The 21,331-nt window shown below is 37.6% G+C and overlaps 1 protein-coding gene across 1 annotated transcript; it reads left to right on the forward strand.

Annotated features, from left to right (window-relative positions):
- The first annotated feature begins 1,814 nt into the window (after nt 1-1,814).
- Nucleotides 1,815-20,709, forward strand: LOC114066506 (suppressor of tumorigenicity 14 protein homolog). The gene is made up of 13 exons (XM_027901250.1): nt 1,815-1,885; nt 1,974-2,012; nt 2,780-2,996; nt 5,638-5,777; nt 7,211-7,308; nt 8,235-8,347; nt 8,893-9,026; nt 12,411-12,518; nt 13,077-13,196; nt 13,812-13,995; nt 14,698-14,969; nt 16,549-16,685; nt 19,311-20,709. Exons 2-13 carry the CDS (start codon nt 2,000-2,002, stop codon nt 19,467-19,469), a joined length of 1,695 nt encoding a protein of 564 aa, XP_027757051.1. The 5' UTR covers nt 1,815-1,885; nt 1,974-1,999; the 3' UTR covers nt 19,470-20,709.
- Nucleotides 20,710-21,331: the final 622 nt, after the last annotated feature.

Raw genomic sequence — 21,331 nt, forward strand, 5'->3', positions numbered from 1 at the left:
CAAAGGAAAGATTAAGAGTGTTTTTGCTTTGCTTTATTCAAACTCTCTTCCTTCTACATTTCTCTCTTTATTTTTTTTTATTATATCTCCAATACAGTGCTTGACTTTTTGTTTTCCTTTATCACTCACAACAATGCTTTCTTTCTTGCACTTCTTATAAGTTTCTATTTGTGAGATCAATACTGTTTCCTAGGTAGAAGTGAACAGCAGTCTTAAAGACAAAGCAATTCTCTGTTAGTCTCTGTTTCCCAGAAGAGCTAATCTAGTCTCTCAAAGCTGCTTTGTGCACCGCCAATAAAAGTTGCTCATGCCCAGATTATGTGGCAGAAATTTAAAGACTGAAACAAAAATATAAATGGATTAATAAAGGCTTGCTTTTCATGGCTAATTATCAAGAGCTATCTCAATGGTCTTGAAATGTGACGTGACTTAGGAGCAACATTTTATTTTATTGAAATTTAATGCACATTGATGAGCCTTAATTGATACATTTTGTACAAGTGATGGATAGTGCTTTTGATATGTGTGGGGGTGTGAGGAAGAGGAAAGGAAGAAAAAGACAAATCTTTTATAGCATAAGAGATTATATTGGCACTAAAATACAATGCTTTGCATTTTCTTTTACCACTATTTAATCGTCAGTTGGCAGAAACATATGAGTCTTCCTTCTTGGGAAAGTACTACTTGAAGTCTGTAGTGGCTGCTTTCAGGTAGGTACTGTTTCAGCATGTGGTATAAATTTAAAATACTCAGCTGTGTTTCTCTTATATTTTTTTTCATGCATTTTAAATTAGTTACCTGGAAGAACATGCAGGTCTCTGTATAAGAATTAAAAATGTAGAAATGTACTAATAGAGTGATTTCTGTCTTTGCCCTGTAAAATTGGTGAGAGAAATGAAGTCTGATTAATTGTTCCTTGCTTTATGGATTGTTTTGTAGTCTATTCATCCATTTCTAATTTTTGAAATAACAATTTGGCACTAGCAGAATGTTATTTTGGTTTTGTCTATTCAAATAAAGTTCCTTTTTAACCTACCAAAACAAAAATGAAATGCATGATATTGGGCAAGACATTCTGCTTAAGCTCCTGGTGAGAAGGAAAAATACATCGAACAGATGGCTATTACTATCCTGGTAGTTTCTGAAAACTCTGAAAGGTCAGTCCACAGGCCATTTTGAAAGCAGGAGTGTGATGGATTCTCTCTTTGAATCACTTGGGTAATACTTTCTATATGTACACGTAAAGATTGTTTCTTCCAGCAACAATTGTGTGAAATGTTGTACAGGCATAAAATTGTGTTGCCATATGGTGCTAACCTCAGTTAAAAAAAAAAAAAAAAGAAAAAGGTGCAGTGTTTCTGGAGCTGTAACATGATCTAAAAAGTGTGTAATTATACAGCAGGGATGGAAATACCTAATTCCATAAAAATTATTGCAAGGATTTTGTGAGGTGTAGTTTTCAGTGTTAGTGTGTAACTTTTTAAGCAGCATGTTTTCAAAGTATTTCTGCTGCATAGCAAAATCGATTCTTAAACAAGAGAACTTTTTGCCATTGTGTTCAACTGCAACTCTTTGCACAGCAGTTCAACTGGCTAAGAAACTGCCAACCAAAAATGTAGCCCAGTGGAAATCATGTCCAAAATAATAATTATAGAGTATTTATTATGGTGTTGTTTTTTTTTTTTCCTTTTACAGTGAAGGGGAATTTGGACTTCGAGCTTACTACTGGAATACATTCTGGGCACCAAAAGATATAGTTACTTCTCTTAAGAAATTAACCCCAGTGGAACAAAAAGAAATGTGTAATAAACAAGCAGCTCACTTGTTCAGTTCTTCTGGGGAGGAAGATTTTGATCTTGTTTCAATGGAGCTTTTTGGTAACAATGTACCTGTCATTTAATTCCTATTCTATCTATTTTTCTTTCTCCAGTTTGTGTCTTTGGCTGGTGTAGCTGATAGTTAATAAATTTCAGTTTCAGATTCCACAGAATACGATGTGATGCTAAAATCAGGTAATTATGCTTCAATCCCAACTAATACCATTTGTGGGGGCAGGAGGGGTGGGAATCCCGTAACACAAAATTGGCAGCTTGCCAGTTATCCTTATATCTGTAGGGCCTATGAACTAAACCAAACCAGGGAATCTCCCTGGCTTGTGTTTCAAATAAAGGATGGATGAAAATACCATACAGCATTTATTCTGATGTTCTGACCAAAATGGTTGAAATTTAATAGTTCCCATTGCATTGCAGTGAGATGTGGTTCATATTCTTGGCATCTTCAAAAAACAAAAACAAAACAAAAACTATACAAAATTGTACATAATTTACTTATCTCATGATCAGACAGTTTTGTAGCGATCAGTCAGATACTGTAGGGCCTTAATTCACTTTGCCTGATTTCTCCACATCAAGCACACCTTGAGACTGGCTTTGTGTACTCAGTGTTCTCATTGCACGGAGAGGGGCAAAGAGAAAACGACACAGCAAGTAGTGGGTGTGAAACAGAGATTGTAGCAATTGCAGCCGAATCACCTCCTGCTTATGGAGTGTGTGATGAGCTGGTGGTGGTGAATCTTGTCCAGAGCAGGAGAAGGTGATACAGTCTGGTAGGGGAAAAAGAATGGAATTGAAACCGGAAGGGCAAAAAGGGATCAGAGTAGTCAAGAAATGTGGGTAGGTGATTGTTTCTACCTTGTGTGAGATTTTATCCAAGAACTTAATTTATCTTTCAACTTAACAGTTTTTCAGCCACTGATCTAGTTTCTTTTGTGTAGCAGTATCCTTTGACCTGTATGCCAAGCCAGGTAACAACAGGACTCTAACTCTGATGAATCCCAAAAAGTCTTTTTATCAATGGAGGCTGCGAGTTCCCTCTAACTGTGTGGTGAGACTGGTGGTTATCGATCTGCATGGTGCCACTCCAGAGAGCTGTGCATCACACCACTTGTCAGCATATGATTTCCTCCTTCCACTGCAAAACAAGATCATTACCAGGTATGATAGAGGGAGCAAAGGTGTCTTATTGAGCTGTATGGAAACTCTCTGAAACTGTACCAAATTGATAAGATGTAAGGCTCCAAATACAACTTAATTAAAAACATTGTATAAGGCAATGAAAAGACCTTCTACAGAATTTGGAAGGGAACCATAAGCATCTTCAAGTCCAGTTCCCTGCTCCTCAGTGGACTAACTAAACTTAAACCATATGACTAAGAGCCCTGATCAGATGCTCCTTGAACTCTGACAGGCTCGGTGCCATGACCTCTTCCCTGGGGAACTTGTTATAGATTTCTGTGGGGCTTATTCTATATTATGACTAATTTTTAATGGATTTGATTTCATACAGTTACTGTCACAACTCAAAAAGATATAGACTTTTTATAATATTGTATTCTATCACCTGTAGAAAATTATGTTTTATAGTAGTCCAGTCACAGGGATAGTGTCTATGGAAGGTTCCATCCTCAAAGTCACCATTTGCATAAGTAAGATCATGTGATATTTAAACTTGAGTGGCCAAGCTCACTTTTGAGAATCAAATTTCATGTATGGACACAATTAATCTGTCTTCGTCATAAAAAAAATAAATAAACAAGTTTGAGAGTCTGAGACTGGATCGTTTCAGGAAGGGAATTTTTAAAAATTTTTTTGTGAGAACGTTCAGGGAGAAGTTCTCTGAGCATGAAGATTCAGTTAGGAATCTGAAATACACTTCTCTAGTAGTGCTTTAATTTACTTGGGTGGGTGGTCATCTTCAGCTCTGTTAACAGCCTTATTTCCTTCTTCATGCAACAAAACATAACAGCTTGCCTTTGTTGGCATGCAGTGAACATGTGGTTTTTGTAAGAACTTAGTCTCAGATTATAGCATAGGAAGGAGAATCCTGTTCCTGACGCTGGGCTGAGTCTGTTCTGCTGTTGATTATGGATTGTTGCTGTGACTGTTACTCCACTGTGCATTGTTAACAATGGTTGAGATTTTTAGGAAACGCAAATGTACAACTGGCCATGAGCATGGAAGCACCTGGAAGACAGCAAAACTGACACAGGGGTATGAGGTAACGTAGTCAGGGAACATTGATGCAGTTAGCTGTAAGGCAAAGTTCAAGAGCGTGCTTTAGTGCCTGTCTGTCAAAGAACCAAAACAGAACTTTGTGACTGAAATTATGTTAAATGTCTAACAGTACCTCAAAAAAAAAAAAAAAAAGCTGACTTTTTCTGGTTGCTTTTCTTTCCACTGTAGAAAATGTGTGGTTTTGCATATGTCTATCAATTTTCCACTGGAGCCAAAAGCAGCTAGTGACTACTTACGACAGACATAGTAGAACTAATAATAATACGTCCAATAGCCATGGCAGCCAGTAATTATGCTATTTACAGCCATTATTCCCTAATGTTTAGGTCTAGGGTCACATGTGGTGATTAAAATGATTCTCACCAGTTTTGTGTAAACTGCAGCAATACAGCTGTTCAGTGACAAATACTGAAGCTTGAGCAAGCCGTGATGGTGAGGTGTAGTGTAAGAACAAGCATCTCATGTGGACAACCCTTCTCATAGCTTGCCCTGCTGCTCTGATGATACTGTGACAAAAGGTACAGCTAGAAGATAAGCCAGGCTGTCAACTGGGTTGATCAAGGTGCTGAAAGATTTCCATGTGTCAGTGCAGACAGGGCTCAAATAGTTATTTTATGAAGCTTTTGTCAGTTATTATGATAAAATGGACTTAGTAATGTCTACAAGAAAGGCAACTCATAGACACATTTTCTAGTGTCTCACTTGAAATGGGATCCAGGAATAGCCTGCTCAAAAGCAGAAGACAACTACTTTCAGTTTAAGGTTCAAAAATTTTATTTTAATGCTGCCAGTGTGTTTCTCAGTGACAGTGGCAAGGCTGTGGTGGAAGTACTCTGTTACTGTGAGGTCTTACTGCTTTCATTTGCTGTGCAGGGAGAAGAGAAAACTGCTAGAAATTTTTAACACAGATTTATCAATTAATGAAAAGAAATCCAAAATATGCTGTGGGTTTCAAAATGGGATAAACGTAAGAGTGAATTTACGGATGCAAGAGATAGCATCTCAAATTCCAAGCAGAAGTTTTCAAGATAAGATTATAAATTAACTGATTACTCAAGTAGAAGATCAATAAGAATTAATAGTTTCCATGCATAGAGCTTCACATTTTGTGTGACAGCTTTTGTGACACGAAATCAAAGTGAATGTTAATAGATTGGAAATGTTTGGGCTTATCTGTTGCATAGATGCTTCTCAGCACTGCTGCACTGGCACTTGCTGTCTTTTCAGACCTAACCTCTATTACCCAGTGCCACTACCAGTACCAAAATAACATAATCTGCCACTCCCTCTTTGAAGCTTCTGCAGGTCTGAAAACTCCAGGGCACTTGTTAAGCAAGAAAAAGGATGATTTTTTTTCAGCCTGAGTGACTAAACCTTAGTGACGGGAAACTCTCTAGTGTCTTGTGTGCTGTTAGCTGGCTGGAAGAATAAAAGGGAAGTGGTAGCCAAAGGAATGCTTCAGAAACACAGATGACCAGATCACTGTTATTTGTGCCTGGTTTCTCAGCAACAATGACTGGAATATGGGATTTTTTAATGCATTTTTTGTGTACTATTTCAGGTGGTGTGGACCTGGGGCCTGGACTCCTTCTGTTGTACGTTTAACTTCATCTAGTAATGTAATGTTGCTTACCTTCTCACTGGACCAAAGAGAAGGAAGCAGCATATTAAAAGCTCACTTTCAAGCCATTCCTAAAATCAGTAAGTAATTAATAGAAACAAGCATCTAGTGTAAGCACACTTATTCCTGATTTTGCCTCTAAAATAGTTGATATTGCTTTGAATGTACCTGTGGGAGGCAATGTTGGCATACAAGTCAGAGCATTGTCATTCTGACCCACTCTAAAAAAAGTTTGAGAACTGAACAAAGAATAGAAAAATTCCTTTGGTCTGGGAGACTTTTTTTGTCTTACTGATAACTACTCAAGCCATACTTGGCAGACATTGCTCTTACTACATGGAAAACGCTGAGCAGTGGCAGCAGAGCAGCCAACCAGATAGCTCTACAGGCACTGTATGTCTAGGCAAGGCTGGATAGTCCCAGTCAAAGAACAGCACTTTTATCAGTTTTGGCAATCTATCCCCAGCTGTGTTAGAAAACGGAAAACCAGAGCAAACAGTTCTAATTCATCTTTGCTCCTTTACTGGAGGTAGTGCTCAGTGCAGTTAAATGTATAAGAAGAGTTTCAAGACCTAAGAAGTATATTCTGAACCTATGGAACTCTCTGAATTTTACATGAGTTCCAGGTGATTAGTGAAATATTTTGAGTAAAGATAAACTGTAGTATTGTAAAGGAGAAGAAGGGGTTTCACCAGGTCAAGTTTAGTGACAGTCATTTGGTAAGGCCTTGAAAATTAAGCAAGTGACTATTTTCAAACTTGCCGAGCAAATCACGGGGGATAAACTTTTCCAAAGCTCACACACTTCAGCTTGTGTCTTTGTGGATGCTGCTTAGGCAAATACCTATCCCATCCCAGAATAGCCTAATTTTCCTGAAAATAAGCATAGCAAATGATATTTAGATTGGGTTTTGCCACAAAATATTGTTATTTTCAAAATTATCTTGATTTCTGTCATATTCATGTTTTCATTCGTGATGTTATCTAAAGGCAACTAAAAGCACTGAGGGCTGGATATCTAGGAGAGTCCTTGGTAGAAAATAAAATCTCAAAAATATTGTTCAAATGTGGCATGAATTTTCAGACTGAGAGCTGACACATAAACTTCCTGTTTTACGTGAACTTAAATGGGGGTTTCACTTCACTGGGCTGATTGCTTTTCAGTTTTTGATAATGCCTACAGAAAGGTCAGAAGCACGTTGGAAGAGGGAGGTTTGTTGCATGCACATTTAGTTGCTTCTTCCACATACCATGAAAAAACATTTTTTTAAAGACTTCAATCAGAGCTGTTTTGTACTTACCCTTAATTACCCAATTTAATAAAAGAAATTCAGTGTGATGGAGAGGTGGCAGTTCAGTGATCTTCTGTTAGTACAGGCAAAATGTGAGTTTAACATCTCACAACCCATTTTTCTAACTCAGTACCTAGAGAAGTGTCCTGGGAAGTGAAGTAACCTCTGCACTTTAACCCAGCTGAGATAACGGTGTTCCTTGCTGATACATTTCTCTCCCAGTGTGTGGCGGTCATCACATTTCCTGGAACGGAACACTGAGTTCCCCTTATTACCCGAGTTACTACCCACCAAACATCGACTGCAGCTGGATCATCAAAGTAAGTTCTGGGAACTCTTCTGACTAGTGATGACTATTTTATGTTAATTAGACAAAAAAACTGGGAGAAATTACTTCTGATGTGGGTGGAATAGAGAGAAAACTTTGTGGGATTACTGGACCTGACTTCTTTTCAGGCACCCATTTTTTCCCTGTCCTACATACACTTGCCAGCTATGGGAGGGAAACATGCCAACTTCCAAAAGTTTGAGTACTATTCATGACAAAACCAAATTAATGGGTAAGATGACAACTCCTAGCAGCCAGAGAATATTGATAACAATCAGCACTTTTCTTCCATGTCAGAAAGAAAAAGTGGTCATTTAAATCATACCTCATATGATGGATACCTCACTGTTTCTGCAGAAACAGGACCTTCTCTAGCTCTGAAATTCAACTCTGAATGTCCAACAAGTCCTTTGGCAGGACTTAAAATCTGCCTATGATTTCTACCAACTCCCCAGTGTGTTTGTCTCTTGCTCCATTAAGCATTTAAGTACTTTTTTACTTTCCCTGTAAAGGAAGCTTTTCACATATATGACTTGGGAGCAGTCTCTACCTTTCATGTGCTCAGTGAAAATTATCAGCAGCGTGTAGCACAAAACTCTCATCTCTATTCACGAAAGGAATGGGAACACATGGCAGTACAAACATTGCATGAGCTTCTGATACACTGCTTTATGCTGGCTGTAGAAATGCTCACACTCCTTTATCTAGCACAGCCTGGCCAAAGTTTGGTCTAAAAAAATTTCTATAGATTTTTAAATTAGCAAAATTTTTTTTGTTCTTCGAAAGCACTAATTTGCACAATAAAAATGCGGTACTTTCAGTCTGTTAGTAAGTATACAGAGATTTGCCATCTTGGAAGCACAGGCCTTTCTCACCTTGTGAATGTGTGTGTCAGGGTATTTATCCTTTGATTTTTAGGCACCATTGCCTGGCTACAAGCTGTCACTAAAAATCCTTGTAATACAAATTCAAGAGAAGTCTCCAGGTTCCAGTAAATGTGATAAAGACTGGTTAGAAATTGATGGAGTCAGGTGAGTAAAGACACTTTTTTCTGAGATATTAATTTGCGTGTTGTCTTGATGTATACCACACATTTTGTATACCACTTATTCTTTAGTGATTGTAATTGTTACACTAACCGTGCAAACCCCCACTATTCTGAGTAATTTGCCTCTTGGAAGGTGCATATTGAAATAAGCAACAGCTGTTAGACTTGGTTCTATGATTTAACCCTTTACTGGATTTGCAGCTCTTGCGTTTCCAAACCTAAATGGGAAATCTGAAATCAAACATGCTTGAAGCAGTTTGTGTTTGAAAGGTAGATCCTGACATGGATCATCTTGCTGTGTTTTGTTTCAAAGTCTGCTAGTCCCAGAAAAGTTGTGGAGTGGAAGGCATCTGTAAATAGGCTTTCCAATACTTTTGTCAGGCTGTTTTTAACATCAAAATATAACTGCCCTTCAGTGCATTGTCTGAAAGCTTTTTGGTGTCCTTACCTTTCAGTAAAAGTAGATGTAGCTGGGTGTTAATGGTCAGTTTGTTTAGAAATTAATAATTCTCACCTTTGCCTTGCTAGATACTGTAAAGCTCTTTCAGAAAACAACAGAAACAGAGAATATGGCTATTCTGTTGCCATCAACTTCCATTCTGATGAACTGGTCACCCACAGAGGGTTTTATATTGAATATAAAGCCTTCAGTCACAGAGACCGTAAGTTATGGAGCACATACTTTAATTTTTAAGGAGAAACCTTGGAGAAACCGTGCTAGACAGGCCAACCACATACAAATAAACCTCCCTTTTATTCTTAACCTAATTTCAAGAGATAAATGTTTAAAATATGATTCTGTCTTTAACTGAAAAAAATAGATGTATGCATTTGGATATAAGATGCTCATTTTCTAGCTTTTATCAACACTTCTGTAAAATGGGGAGCAAAAATAAAATTTCTCAATTTCTGTGAATCTAACTCTATGACACTTTGATAACACCTTAAAATAGCCAAGCTGCAACATGAAAATAGTATGGCAGAGAGCTTCTAAGCATGACTCTTCTGCCAGCAGAAGTTAACCATGAATACTTAGTCTTCTCTCTAAATTCACAACTCAGCTCGCTCTAGATCAGTTTCCAGATTTAGGCAAACTCTTTAGGTTTTCACTGACAGTTGAGGAGGAGCCCTTGCTAGCAAATGTTGCAGAAATGACTGAGTTTCTTATAGCCCTCTCCTGATTCCCCAGTCTATGCACTTCTGGATCAGTGCTAGGTCTTAGGAGGCTTCTGAGGGTGAAACAGGAATTTTCAGGAGATACACATATTTACAAGTGACATTTCTTAAAAAAGAGGGAATATCTTATTTTTTCTATGCCTTTTATTTCCTTTATCCAATGAATGTCTAGGTAACTAACGTTCTCTGCAACTTCAGGTGATCAGATGAGTTTTTGAAACCTCTTCAGATCCTGAAGTCTCTTGTTCTCCAGTCTATACACCCAACCAGGGTTGCCCCATCTCAAGTGCAGAATCCAGCACTTTCCCTTGTTAAACCTCATGCTGTTGGTGATCACCCAGTCCTCTAATTTGTCGGGGTTTAGTACTGTCTGTGTGCTCTGCTTCTGGCACTGAGGAGCAAGCAGATGGCTCAAAGTTATTTAATGAAGTCTTAGTCACGATCACAAGGATCTGTATTAAGACTCAGCAGGAGGGGTAGAATAGCTGTGATGTGTCAGAGTCAAGTCATTACAGTAATTTGTGGCAGACCATCTGAGAGCACTGGCTTTCTAGGTCAGCTGTGCCTGTAGGAGAAGTTAATAGGAAGGGGGACAAAAAAATTGATCTCCCACATCTGTAATACCTGCAGTCACCCACCTCAGATTAGTTTCTGCACGTTGTTGGGTACCTATTAAAAAACAGTTATTAAAAATCACAGACACTTCTCTGAGTTGACCTGGAAAGCAAATGCCAGCCATGGTCTGAGTAACTTGGAGAGTGGTGAAGAGAAAATGAAAACACTGCTGACTGCCTAGTGTGTGCTTTCCTCCCACTGACATCACATGCAAGGCACTGAAGAGGACTAAATTACTTCAGATTGGAATTGATAGGACAACTGTGGGACAAATATGTTTGGTCCTTCAATCTGATGTAGCTCCTTATTTGCTCATGATGCTAGATGAGAAAAAGGTTTCATTTGACTTGAGCAGAAAGAGGAGAACTTTCAACTACTTGTTCTTCCACAGATAAGTTTTTTTTCCTGGCACGTCTGAAAAAGTGGAAGACAACAAATATTTTTTATATATGGCAAAGGAAAAACTGACCATCTATACTAGGTTTTAGTTTAAGTGAATGGGAAAGAAATTCTTGGTGAAAGTGTTACATAATGAGATTGGATTTGGAAAAGGTTTGATAGGGCACTTACATCAGTCATTTAGTTGAATGTAGAAACACAGGTTAGTTTCTGCAACATTTTAATATCAGGAAATATTTATCTATAATATTAAAGGGAATGCCAAGTTTTGATTTTTATTTTCCTTCTCCTTAGATGTTCCTCTGTAAAATGCATTCCCTTAACAAATTAAAGAAGTGTTTGCTATTGGTAGTTGTTATGTATCTGTGCTGAATCACTTTGAACCCTCAGAGTGAGGCAGTTATTGTGAGATTAACATGCCAGTTTCCATTCAGGTGAATATTGATTAATTTGAGTCAGACTGATTGATTAAAATCTTTGACAGATTCTCCCAAGTAAGATATTATTTCCTTTTTTAACATTCAATTTATTTTAAAAATGACATTAGCTTCAATTTTAATAACCATTTTAATATTTCTTCATGGTATAGTCCTGCATTAATGCATTTATACTGTAATAGCATTTCTAGTGCCATCGTTTTCTTATTTTTCTAGCTTGTCCTTAAAAATGCAGAGAGAACATATATTCCTTCAAGGAATCTGTCTGAATGCTGGAAAGGCTGCTCAAATGGTAGTGATGAACTAGACAGTGGTAGAGCAATTATTTCTTGTTTGTTGTCTTCTTTAAAGAGTTTGTTCCACAAAGTTTAGAGGCTGCCTGCAGTTCTCTAAAATATTGCTGGTGATCTTTAAGATCACATGAGGGATGTGGGTGAAGATATAAAAGTCTGGAGAAGAGGCTGTGTAATGCATCTCTTTAAAGAGTGGGAGAACAAAAAAAATCAAGAGGGAATTTTACACCAACTTTTATAAGTAAATCTCCAAAGGAAAAAAAAATTAGCACAACAAGTCAACTATTTGTAACCAGTGGAAATGTTAAAAACCATCATGGAGTTTTAAAATATTGTTTTAATTCCTTGCTGTGAGAGGATAAATAGATGAGAAGTTGTACTTTCAAGCTGTCTTGTGTGACAAGCTTATCAGTAAGTGAAGAAAACATGATGAGGAAAAAATACAGAAAACTCTTTCCTGAGGACAAATGGCCAAGAATAATTACCAAAGTGAAAGGACATTTTTATTGTCATTCTGCCAATATCTGTTATGGAATGCCACATAATTTTTGCTCACGATCTAAATGACAGGCTAGAGTAGATGCTTATGATATAGGGAAAGTGCTACACAATAGAAAGAAGGATGTATTTATAAATGCTCCTGAGAAGCTGGAAATCATATATGTAGAAAAATAAAGACAGGATCTGAACACAGGGAATCAAATAGACAAGTGGATTACCTAGGTTGCTTTTTTTGCTAAAAAATGGCTGGGGCGGATTATAGTTGCTCCAAAGCTGACTTGTGAATCAAAGTCATAAAAGTCTGAAAATATCTTCCCAGTCACCAATGGGAAGGCCTCAGCTAGAGTATTGTATTCCAATTGGGCACTGCACATCAAAGAAGATAAGGAACACTGAAGAGATGCCAGAAAGACTGACCAGAAGGTAGTCCAAGGTCAGAGAGCACAGCACAAGTTAGGTAATGAAACAAGTCCCTCTGTCACTGGATGCTCTCGAAACCATGGTAGATTAATGTCTGACAGAGAGAGCACAGCAACATCGAGGTGACCTCTGGTAGTGTTTGTAGTTCACGCCTGATAGCCTGCTATTTGATTTATAAGGCATTTACAGACCTTTTTTTCTTCAGGTTGTAATCCAGAACAGTTGAACTGTGGTGACAGGAAGTGTAAGCATCAGTATAGGTCTTGTAAAGATGATGACAGCTGTGGGGAGGACAGTGATGAAAACAACTGCTGTAAGTACATATATTTTTAGCTACCTTCTGAAAGATGGTGGAAGGCAGAAAGTGGAACATGCTTATTTTAATGGATAAATGTGTTGTTTCTAATTTTTTTTTTCCATGGCACAAAGTTTCATAATTGTGAAAATAAAACATGCAGAGTATAACTAGTTCTTGGAAGAGTCTAGAAGATTAATGAAGCCAAATCTAAGGTAACAGTCATTTTAGAAAAATGACCAAACCACATCTTGCTGGTGATCCTGTTGGAAGAGCACTTTTTCCTCAGATGCCGCCAGATCTGTACAAAATAATGTATGGGAGAGAGATATAGTAGGTTTGGGACTTGTGCCACAATGGTTACAGACAGTGCCAGTACTACCAGTGTCTCCCTACTGACTTGCTGCATTTTTCCATTATAATTCTTGGCTTGCTTTGAATTTTAGGTCCTTGAGGTAGCCAGGAGTATGTCTTTGTTTGCTGAAAAAAAAACCTGGTTGAACTTGCAAGGGTTTTTTTAATAATTTGAAAGCCTGACTCCTAACATGTGACACTATCTTCTCTCTCTTATTTCAGCCTACAAAAGCTGCTCTCCTTATGCATACAAATGCCTCAATGGAAAGTGCTTGCTGAAACCAAACCCTGAGTGTGATGGGAAGAGAGACTGTGCAGATGGATCTGATGAAATGAACTGTGGTGTGGTAACATTTATGTAAAAATTAGTTTATGACTTGGGAAACTGAGTCAGGAATTTGTGTTATGGTCAAGCACTGTTGGATAAAGAATTGATTAAATCAAATTTAAGTTAAAAAAAAAAATAATTCCCAATGACACCTGTATGAAAATGTATGTCTGGAATTTTGCACGGTTTCTTTTAAATCCACTCATCCATTCTGCCTGTGACGACTTATTTCAAGCAATGAGCCCTTCCAGGACAATTATGAAGGTCTTAGTCCTTGTTGCAGCTGAATGAAATGCAGTCAAAGGGCTGGGTTTGGAAGGAGGGGAAAAATGTGAGAATGTATTCAAGTGAACTTTTGGAAACAACCCAGGTTTGAATTGTGCTTAAATGACTTTAATTTTTAACCTCTTTAGAAAGCTACAAGGGAGGATAGGCAATGATTGGCTTATATCTCACCTGCCCATTGAGTGGGAATGGGCAAGTACTCACCTTTTTACAAATTGCACAGTACGAAAATACTTTTTTTTCCCAACAGCTGTGTGGTCTGCGGATAAAAGTTTGTGTTAAGCATGGCAAAGTGAAATGACCTTGTGGGCTTTGTTACTATTGTATTCAATGATTTCTATTAGCTTGTGGGAGACACCAGATTAAGAAAAACAGAATTGTTGGAGGTGAAGATGCAAGATCTGGAAAGTGGCCTTGGCAAGCAAGTTTACAGATGGGAGCACGAGGTCATATATGTGGAGCATCTGTTATTTCCAACAGGTGGCTCATATCTGCTGCCCACTGCTTCCTGGACTCTGATTCTGTGAGGTATGAAGAAATTATGTTTTCTCAGAGTATGTACAGTTTAAAAACCTTACAGTGTTGCTTTCAAAAGTCTGCAGTAGTTATTCCTTGTCTAGAGGAGTTGATTCAGGTTATAACTCTGTGACATCAACACTCAGTACTGTATTCTGCTGCTGACTTCAAAAAATCTGAAGTATTTGAAGTTGTTCCTTCCCTTCTATTGTCAGTCAATCCTGAAAGATAAAACACTGTTTTGTTAGATTTAAACACCCTTTTTTTTAATTTTTTTTTCCTTAAGACAAGGATTTTCTGAATACAATCTATGGCCTTTTCTCTTCAGAAAAGTTCCCATTTATTGATAATTGGAGTGTAAAACTCACTGATATTCAGTTTAGGTAATGCAGATTGAAAAAACATGCCTCCTACATGTGGCAAGGAGGAATTAGAATTTAATAATACACTTTTCTGACTCCCAAAGTGTGGTGCATTGCACAGAATTGATCTTAAAGCTCCAGGAAATTAATTGTTTTCAAAATATAAGCAAAACGTTACTTAATATTTTAGGAGACAGAGATTATACTGCATCTATCATCTTCTGAAGTAGTATTCTACTCCCTTCACTTTGGTTTTGATGAATCTCATCTAATACTGAAAACTGATTAAAATGGAGTGAACTAAAACTACATTGCTTTGCAACAGGATCTACTAAAAGCATTTTCTTTACAGATACTCTGTTCCTTTGGGATGGAGAGCATATATGGGCTTACATACTATTAATGGAAAGAGCAATCGTGTGGCTATGAGATCAATCAAAAGGATTATTGTCCACCCACAGTATGATCAGTCTATCTCAGATTATGACATTGCCCTGTTGGAAATGGAGATGCCTGTATTCTTCAGTGAGCTGGTACAGCCCATTTGTTTACCCAGCACCTCTAGAGTATTTCTTTATGGAACTGTCTGCTATGTAACTGGCTGGGGAGCCGTAAAAGAAAATAGTATGTTCATTTCTTGGATATACTTCTGGCAAGTTTGGCTTAGTTTTAAACTCTAACAATGAAATATTTATACTCTTAAGCAAAAAAAATCCCCCAACCCTGTGGTTTACTTAGTGGGTCTATAAAAAGCTAGAAAAGATCTCCTTACCTTCAGTTGTGAATTCTGAATGTTTGCAGGCCATAAGTGACAAAATGCACACTCTGGTGTCACGGATCATTGAAAAGCAAATGACCATAGATTTACAAAAATGTGCCCGTGCTCATGGTTCATTTTATCTGGTGAATAGGTATCTTGCATGTAAAGTAAACAGTCACTTGCAGCTACTGCAGAGAAAGAATTTGTCTCTACATCTACATTTGTGACAATGTGGGGCCATGAACAGCAGTAATTGCAAAAACATCAGGGAGAATTTTTTTGTTTTCTCTGTCTCAGCTAAAGGCAGTTTAATGTATGCCTCATGCAGAGTTTTGCCTCTGTGCTTAAAATAGCACGCCGCAGGAAGGAGGCAAAAAAAAAGCAAACTGAATTGGACAGAGGAGACGGGAAGCCCAGGGGATCTCAGCATTAAACACGAGCCAGCATTGAAACCTGGGCTTGGACAGCCCCTCAGCACTTCAGAGGTCCCCACAGTTGTGCTGAGACCTAGTTCCTCACGCGTGGTCAGAAGCCCCTAGGCTGTGTAGTTCTGGCTTACTTAATATGCCTTTAAAAAATATTTAAATCTCGTTAATAACATAACAACCTAACGAAGTGCAAACAGCTTTACAATTGATGCCTTGATACAATGTCTTGCTTTTTATCAAAATTACATAGGTAACATTCAAATTCAATATAACGATATGTAAAAGAAACGTATTTTTCCATCTTATCTGTTTCACTCCAAACCCATCCTCAAAGCTGACTAAGCAAACAAACAAAAAAAAAAAACCAACAAAAAACCCTGTACTTCCTCTGATCATCCAGGTATCAAAAAGGTTATGCACGCTATTGGGCCAAAATATGTCTCAGGATTTCTAGTTCTTAATGACACCTTATGTCCATACTACAGTACAGAATTAAGTTCTTAGCATCATATGTGACTTGCAGATTGTTTTTTGGGGTTTGGGTTTTTTCTAATTATTTGGTTTTCCCCCTTCAGCTTTATTCCTTGATTTAGAGAGGATTGAAAACAACAGATAAATTTCATTTTGTAGGACTTAGACATTTTTTGGGGCATAACTGTAGTGTGAATAATAACATACTGTCTTTGGACATGATTTGAAATGGCATTCAAAGATAGTTGCCCTGTGTGGAATCTTGTTTTACAGTTTGAATGGTGCTTTTACTACTTTCTGGCAGAACAAGCTCATTGGGATAAAGACTAGGGGAACGGAAAGGTGGTGGATTGGGACCTCTGTGTGGACAACAACTTTTAAAAGTGGAGGGCAGGCATCATTTGAAGGGAATGAAAATACTCTGCTGTCATTAGCTGGGTAGATTTAGAGCTTGAAGCAATTCTCTTTTGTTTTTATAAGAGGTATCTCTATAAGAAATTTGTACCACTTTAACCTCTGCAATACTACTTGTATATTTTTCCAGGTCATTTTGCCAACACACTACAAGAAGCTCGAGTGAGAATAATTAACCAAAGTGTTTGCAACAAGCTGTATGATGATCTTATCACCTCACGTATGCTCTGTGCTGGGAATCTTAATGGTGGCGTTGATGCATGCCAGGTATTCTGCAACTTGTAGAAAAACTACAAAGAAATACTTGCTTTTGTTGGAAAACTGTTCAGAGTTGTGGGTTGTTGTTTGTGTGGCTTTTCTTTTTTCCTTTTTTTATTTTTGTTTTTATTAGTAATAGACAGAGACATCTTGAGTGTAAGCGTATGGTTAACTTAAAATGACAACTAAAGGCTCTCCAAAATAAGGAAGGAAATTTGGCATAGATAATCTCTGACTCTCTTGAGAAATGCTGTTTTGCAAAGACAAAGGGTCAAATGTGTTTAGAACTGTTTTTCATCTTCTTTTATATGAAATACAACTGTAAAAGAAAAATATAAGGATAAAAGGAATAAAGTTAGGTCCATCTGTATTAATTTGCATTAATTTCATTTTTTTCTTTTTAGTGTCTGGGTGTGGAATTGCTAAAATACTGTAACAGTGTGATGAGTAATGTATTGTTACAGTTACAAAAAAATACAAATGGAAAAGCTAAGCTAGGTTTGCGAACTGCAGCTGGAATGTTCCCTTTTAATACAACTTTTGAGTACATCGTGGTATCATAAGTTATATGACCTCACTTGTTTACACACACAATCAGAAACTGCCCTTTGGACGTACTTCAACTTTCCTGACTCTGCTTTCTTTCTCCATCTCAGTTATTAGACTAGTTGTGTACTTTTTTTGTATTTAAACTTATGATAAATATCGACTTTCAAAATTGCAAACATGGTTTTTATACCCACTACTGTGTAAAGGGAGAGAAACGTTTTACTGATTTTTAGACTGTGGCAATTTGATATAATTTTTGTATTATATATAAGTTCTAGTATTTTAATGTAATAGGATAATTTTTGCAAGATTGTAGCTCAAAATGGGTCAAACTTCTTGTCGTATAATAGACTATTTGCAGGATTTTCTTGCAGTCCTGAAGTTCTAATTCAATGAATTATTATTTTTGTTAACTTCATGTACAGCTTGTCTAGACCTCGGAATTGTTTTGTTAAAACATGTTGGTTTAGAAGCGTGATGTTCCTCCAAAAGTGTATTGCTTAAGAAATGCCCTTGAATTTTCAGATGGACATTTTTAAGCATTTCAGCTATATATCATACTGGCCAGTTTCCAAGAGAATATGCTGTGTTTGAATCCTAGCATGCTGGACCTCTGGACCTTTAAGTTCTTGGCCTGGGTGGCATCTTTGCTACTTTTTTTGTTTTCTGTCACTAGGATATTTCCTGTACAGTGCTAGAGAGGAATGATTTTGGCAGTTCAGGAAACCCCCACAGCACCCTGAAACTCTTTTACTATACTTCCAGACTTGTGGTCATCCTGTTTTGTTCATTTCTTCCTGGACATGTAAGCTGTGCATGGGTTGCACAAGTTATGTGAAGCTTCTACACGCCTTTCATCTTTAGAGGATCTGATACTTATTCTTTCAGACTGTTTTCCCATCACTCTAGGATGTTCTTCGATCTTAGTTCCTCTGTGTAGGATCCCTCCTCACACCATCAGCATACAGCCCATTTGGTCTTTCAGAACAGGCTGTGTAATGTACTGGACTATGGATCCTCCTTTCTCCAGTCACTTTGGGATCAGCCTCTTGGATCATAAGAATTGCTAGTAGGACAGCAGCCTGAGAGAGAGGAAGAACTGCCCTGGCTCCTTTTCTTATATCTGGATAATTTTGTTTGGTTGGGTGATGGAAGGCTTTTCCATTATTACTCTTTTCCTGGTACAGGGCTTTCTTCTGACCTTTTACATGTTTTAGCTCCAGCTGGGAGCAGCAAACAAGTTCCAGGGTCACTTTGGAAGCTGCTGAGTGCCTTGTGTGCATAAGGAACAGCTGCAGAGAGGAGCTGCACTGTAGCTGCTCAGAGTTCTGTGAGCAGAGCAGTTCACAGAAGACATACAAGGTTAAAACAATGAAGGGCACAAAAGCATTGATGAGCCTGAATGTATTTGGATCCTGTGAACTGAACTGAATGGAATATTTTATTTTCCTAAATTGCTGTGCAAAGCTGCTTGTTCCATTTGAGAAGCGGGTTCTTATTTGCACATTCCTTAGACTTTATTCCTTCCTTTCCATCTACAAATGTAGACTTAATGATAATACTTAATTGTGCCTGGTCTGTTTTGGGGGTTGGGGTTTGGTTTAGTTTGTTGAGTTTTGTTGATGTTGTTTGCTTGGGGAGTTGTTTGTTTGTTTTTAACTGGGGGGAGGTGGTATCTTTCTGTTCCTATTTAACACACAGTATGAGAGTTCTGCCATTAACCTGTGAACAATTCATGATCAAATGGTAGTAGAATTTCCCGTTTCCATCCCTATCATCATCTCTCCCCATTTGGGCTGTGTTGAATTGTTTCACGAATCCTGTAGTGGGAATTAGCAAGGAGTACTGTTATAAACTACTTATTGCCAATGATTTATATTGCTTAGTGTGCTACTTCCACAAGTTAAGATAACTGAATACATTTGGTGTCTAGCTGGGTACATTCTATCCAGAATTTAGACTCTAGTACTAAGTTTTAATTTGAGAAAGAGAATGGCAGGTATTTACTGTTCTTAAACAACCTAACTTTTGTTACAGTGCTCTGTGTGTGTGTGTATACTAATGGTTGGGCTCCCTTCATTTTAGGGAGATTCTGGAGGTCCCTTGGCCTGCACAGGAAAGGGAAATAGATGGTATCTTGCTGGCATTGTGAGCTGGGGTGAAGGATGTGCTCGACGCAATCGTCCTGGTGTGTACACTAAGGTGACAGCACTTTATGACTGGATCCATCAGAACACAAACTGATCAGCTAAGGAGAAAATGCACATGATCTCCATATGAAAGACACTTCCTACTGTAGTCTATCTGATGACGTAAAACGAAAATGCCATTGACTGTTTCTTTGTCAAAGAATAGACTTTCTTAATGAGGAAACTATAATTTGTGTTTTATCTAGAAATAACTGATCAGATCCAGAGAAACATCAGGTTCCTTATGGATTCATCTTCCTTATCCCCATTACCAGAAACAGCACTGCCTTAAGAACAAAACAAAATGGATTTGAACCTGTTACAAAAATCCAGCCAAATCTCTCTTGTGCAAGTCTTCTCTTCTTCTGTGTCTCTTGCTATCTACATATCTCTGAATGCTTCCACAGACATATATCTGCATATTTGTAGCCACATTCCATATATATTCAGCTAATGTATATTGTCTTAGTGATGTTCCAGGATTCTAAACATAAATAATTATTTCATATTTCTGAAAAATACAAATAGTGTTTGATGTACAAAGCTTAGATAAATTCATCCTCTAGTTATTCTCCCACTGCTCGACTATTACTTTCTGGGCTGTAACTTTTGGGATCTCTCTTTCGTTTTCTTAAGAATACCATATATATTGCTCAAAAATGTTAGGATGCAAGAAATTTCTCTTAAAGAACCAGAAGAGCGTGACGTCTAGGTAAATGGAAAGAATTAATCAGTTGTAATTAATTAAACTAAAAAACCCTAATGCTTTTTCTTACATTGTCTTTGCAATGTGAACATAACTGAAGGGTTTAATGTTTCCAGTTTGTTACAGGTGTATTTCTCCAGCTCTGTCTCTGGCATGCACTGTGAATCTTAAGCATGTGTTCACTGTTTTTCCTGACTTCCTTGGTCCACAGCATGCAGAGTTTCAGGCTCAGGATTTTTGGGTTTTGTATCTTTCTGGGCTATGCCCATGTGGCCACATTTCATTGAAAAGGATGTAAAAGGAAAATAGATTTATGTGATTGGATTCATCCTTGGGCTCAAAAAAAGTAGAAAAGGAAATGACAGTCACATTCCTTTAACTCTGTCAGTAAATCTAATTTTGATAATTACAATCTCCTGATCATCCCAAATCTAGCTGATTTAAGATTTCCAAAACTGCTTATGGGACTTAAGAGTACTGGTATTTAGCTTAATAAAAGATTTATTTAAATGGCCCCTAAGACCATGCAGACGGTCTTTGAATTGTGCTCAATATTTGGAAGTGGTTAGCTTTCACATTTAATGTATTTGGAGGAAAAAAAAAAAAAAAAAGTTGACAATTTGAATGTCTGTCATTGCTGTTCACACAGAAAACATACTCTGCAGCACAAAAACATGTGATCTTTAGTTTTAGATCCACCTTGGAGGCATGTGGGGAAAATGCTGGAATGTGCTACCACTGTATTCTGCATGCAGCTAGATTCTTCTTTCTAACAGTGATATTGCTTTTCCTTCCTTTCTCTATCTAGTGTTGGGCACCTTACCTTGGCTTCTGTCTAACTTACAGCATAAGGTGTACTCAAAGCCTATATTTTAGGAGTTTACTATCTTTAATGGCTGATCAGTCATTCACATCTTCATTTTTAATAAACACATGCTAAAACTGCAAGTGGATATGTTTTATTTGTTTGTGCCTCTGAAACCCTAATCCCCAGGTGCAATCAGAACTACATTTGTACCTTGGAGTTTCATCTTTTTGTAAAGCTGAGCCTAGTGTAACTCTGTTTCTAAAGTGCACATTTAAAGGCACAAGTTTCTTTTCCTTATATTGAAACCAGAAATGTCTTGGCTGGGCAAGAAAACAGTTTTCCTGCTGTTCTGGTTTAGATAAAAGCCTAGCCCAGAGTGTTCAGGCCAGTTCCTGACTTCTCA

Source organism: Empidonax traillii, unplaced genomic scaffold, assembly GCF_003031625.1.
Source record: "Empidonax traillii isolate 1590-97213 ecotype Southwest subspecies unplaced genomic scaffold, ASM303162v1 scaffold767:size301186, whole genome shotgun sequence".
Classification (NCBI taxonomy): Eukaryota; Metazoa; Chordata; class Aves; order Passeriformes; family Tyrannidae; genus Empidonax; species Empidonax traillii.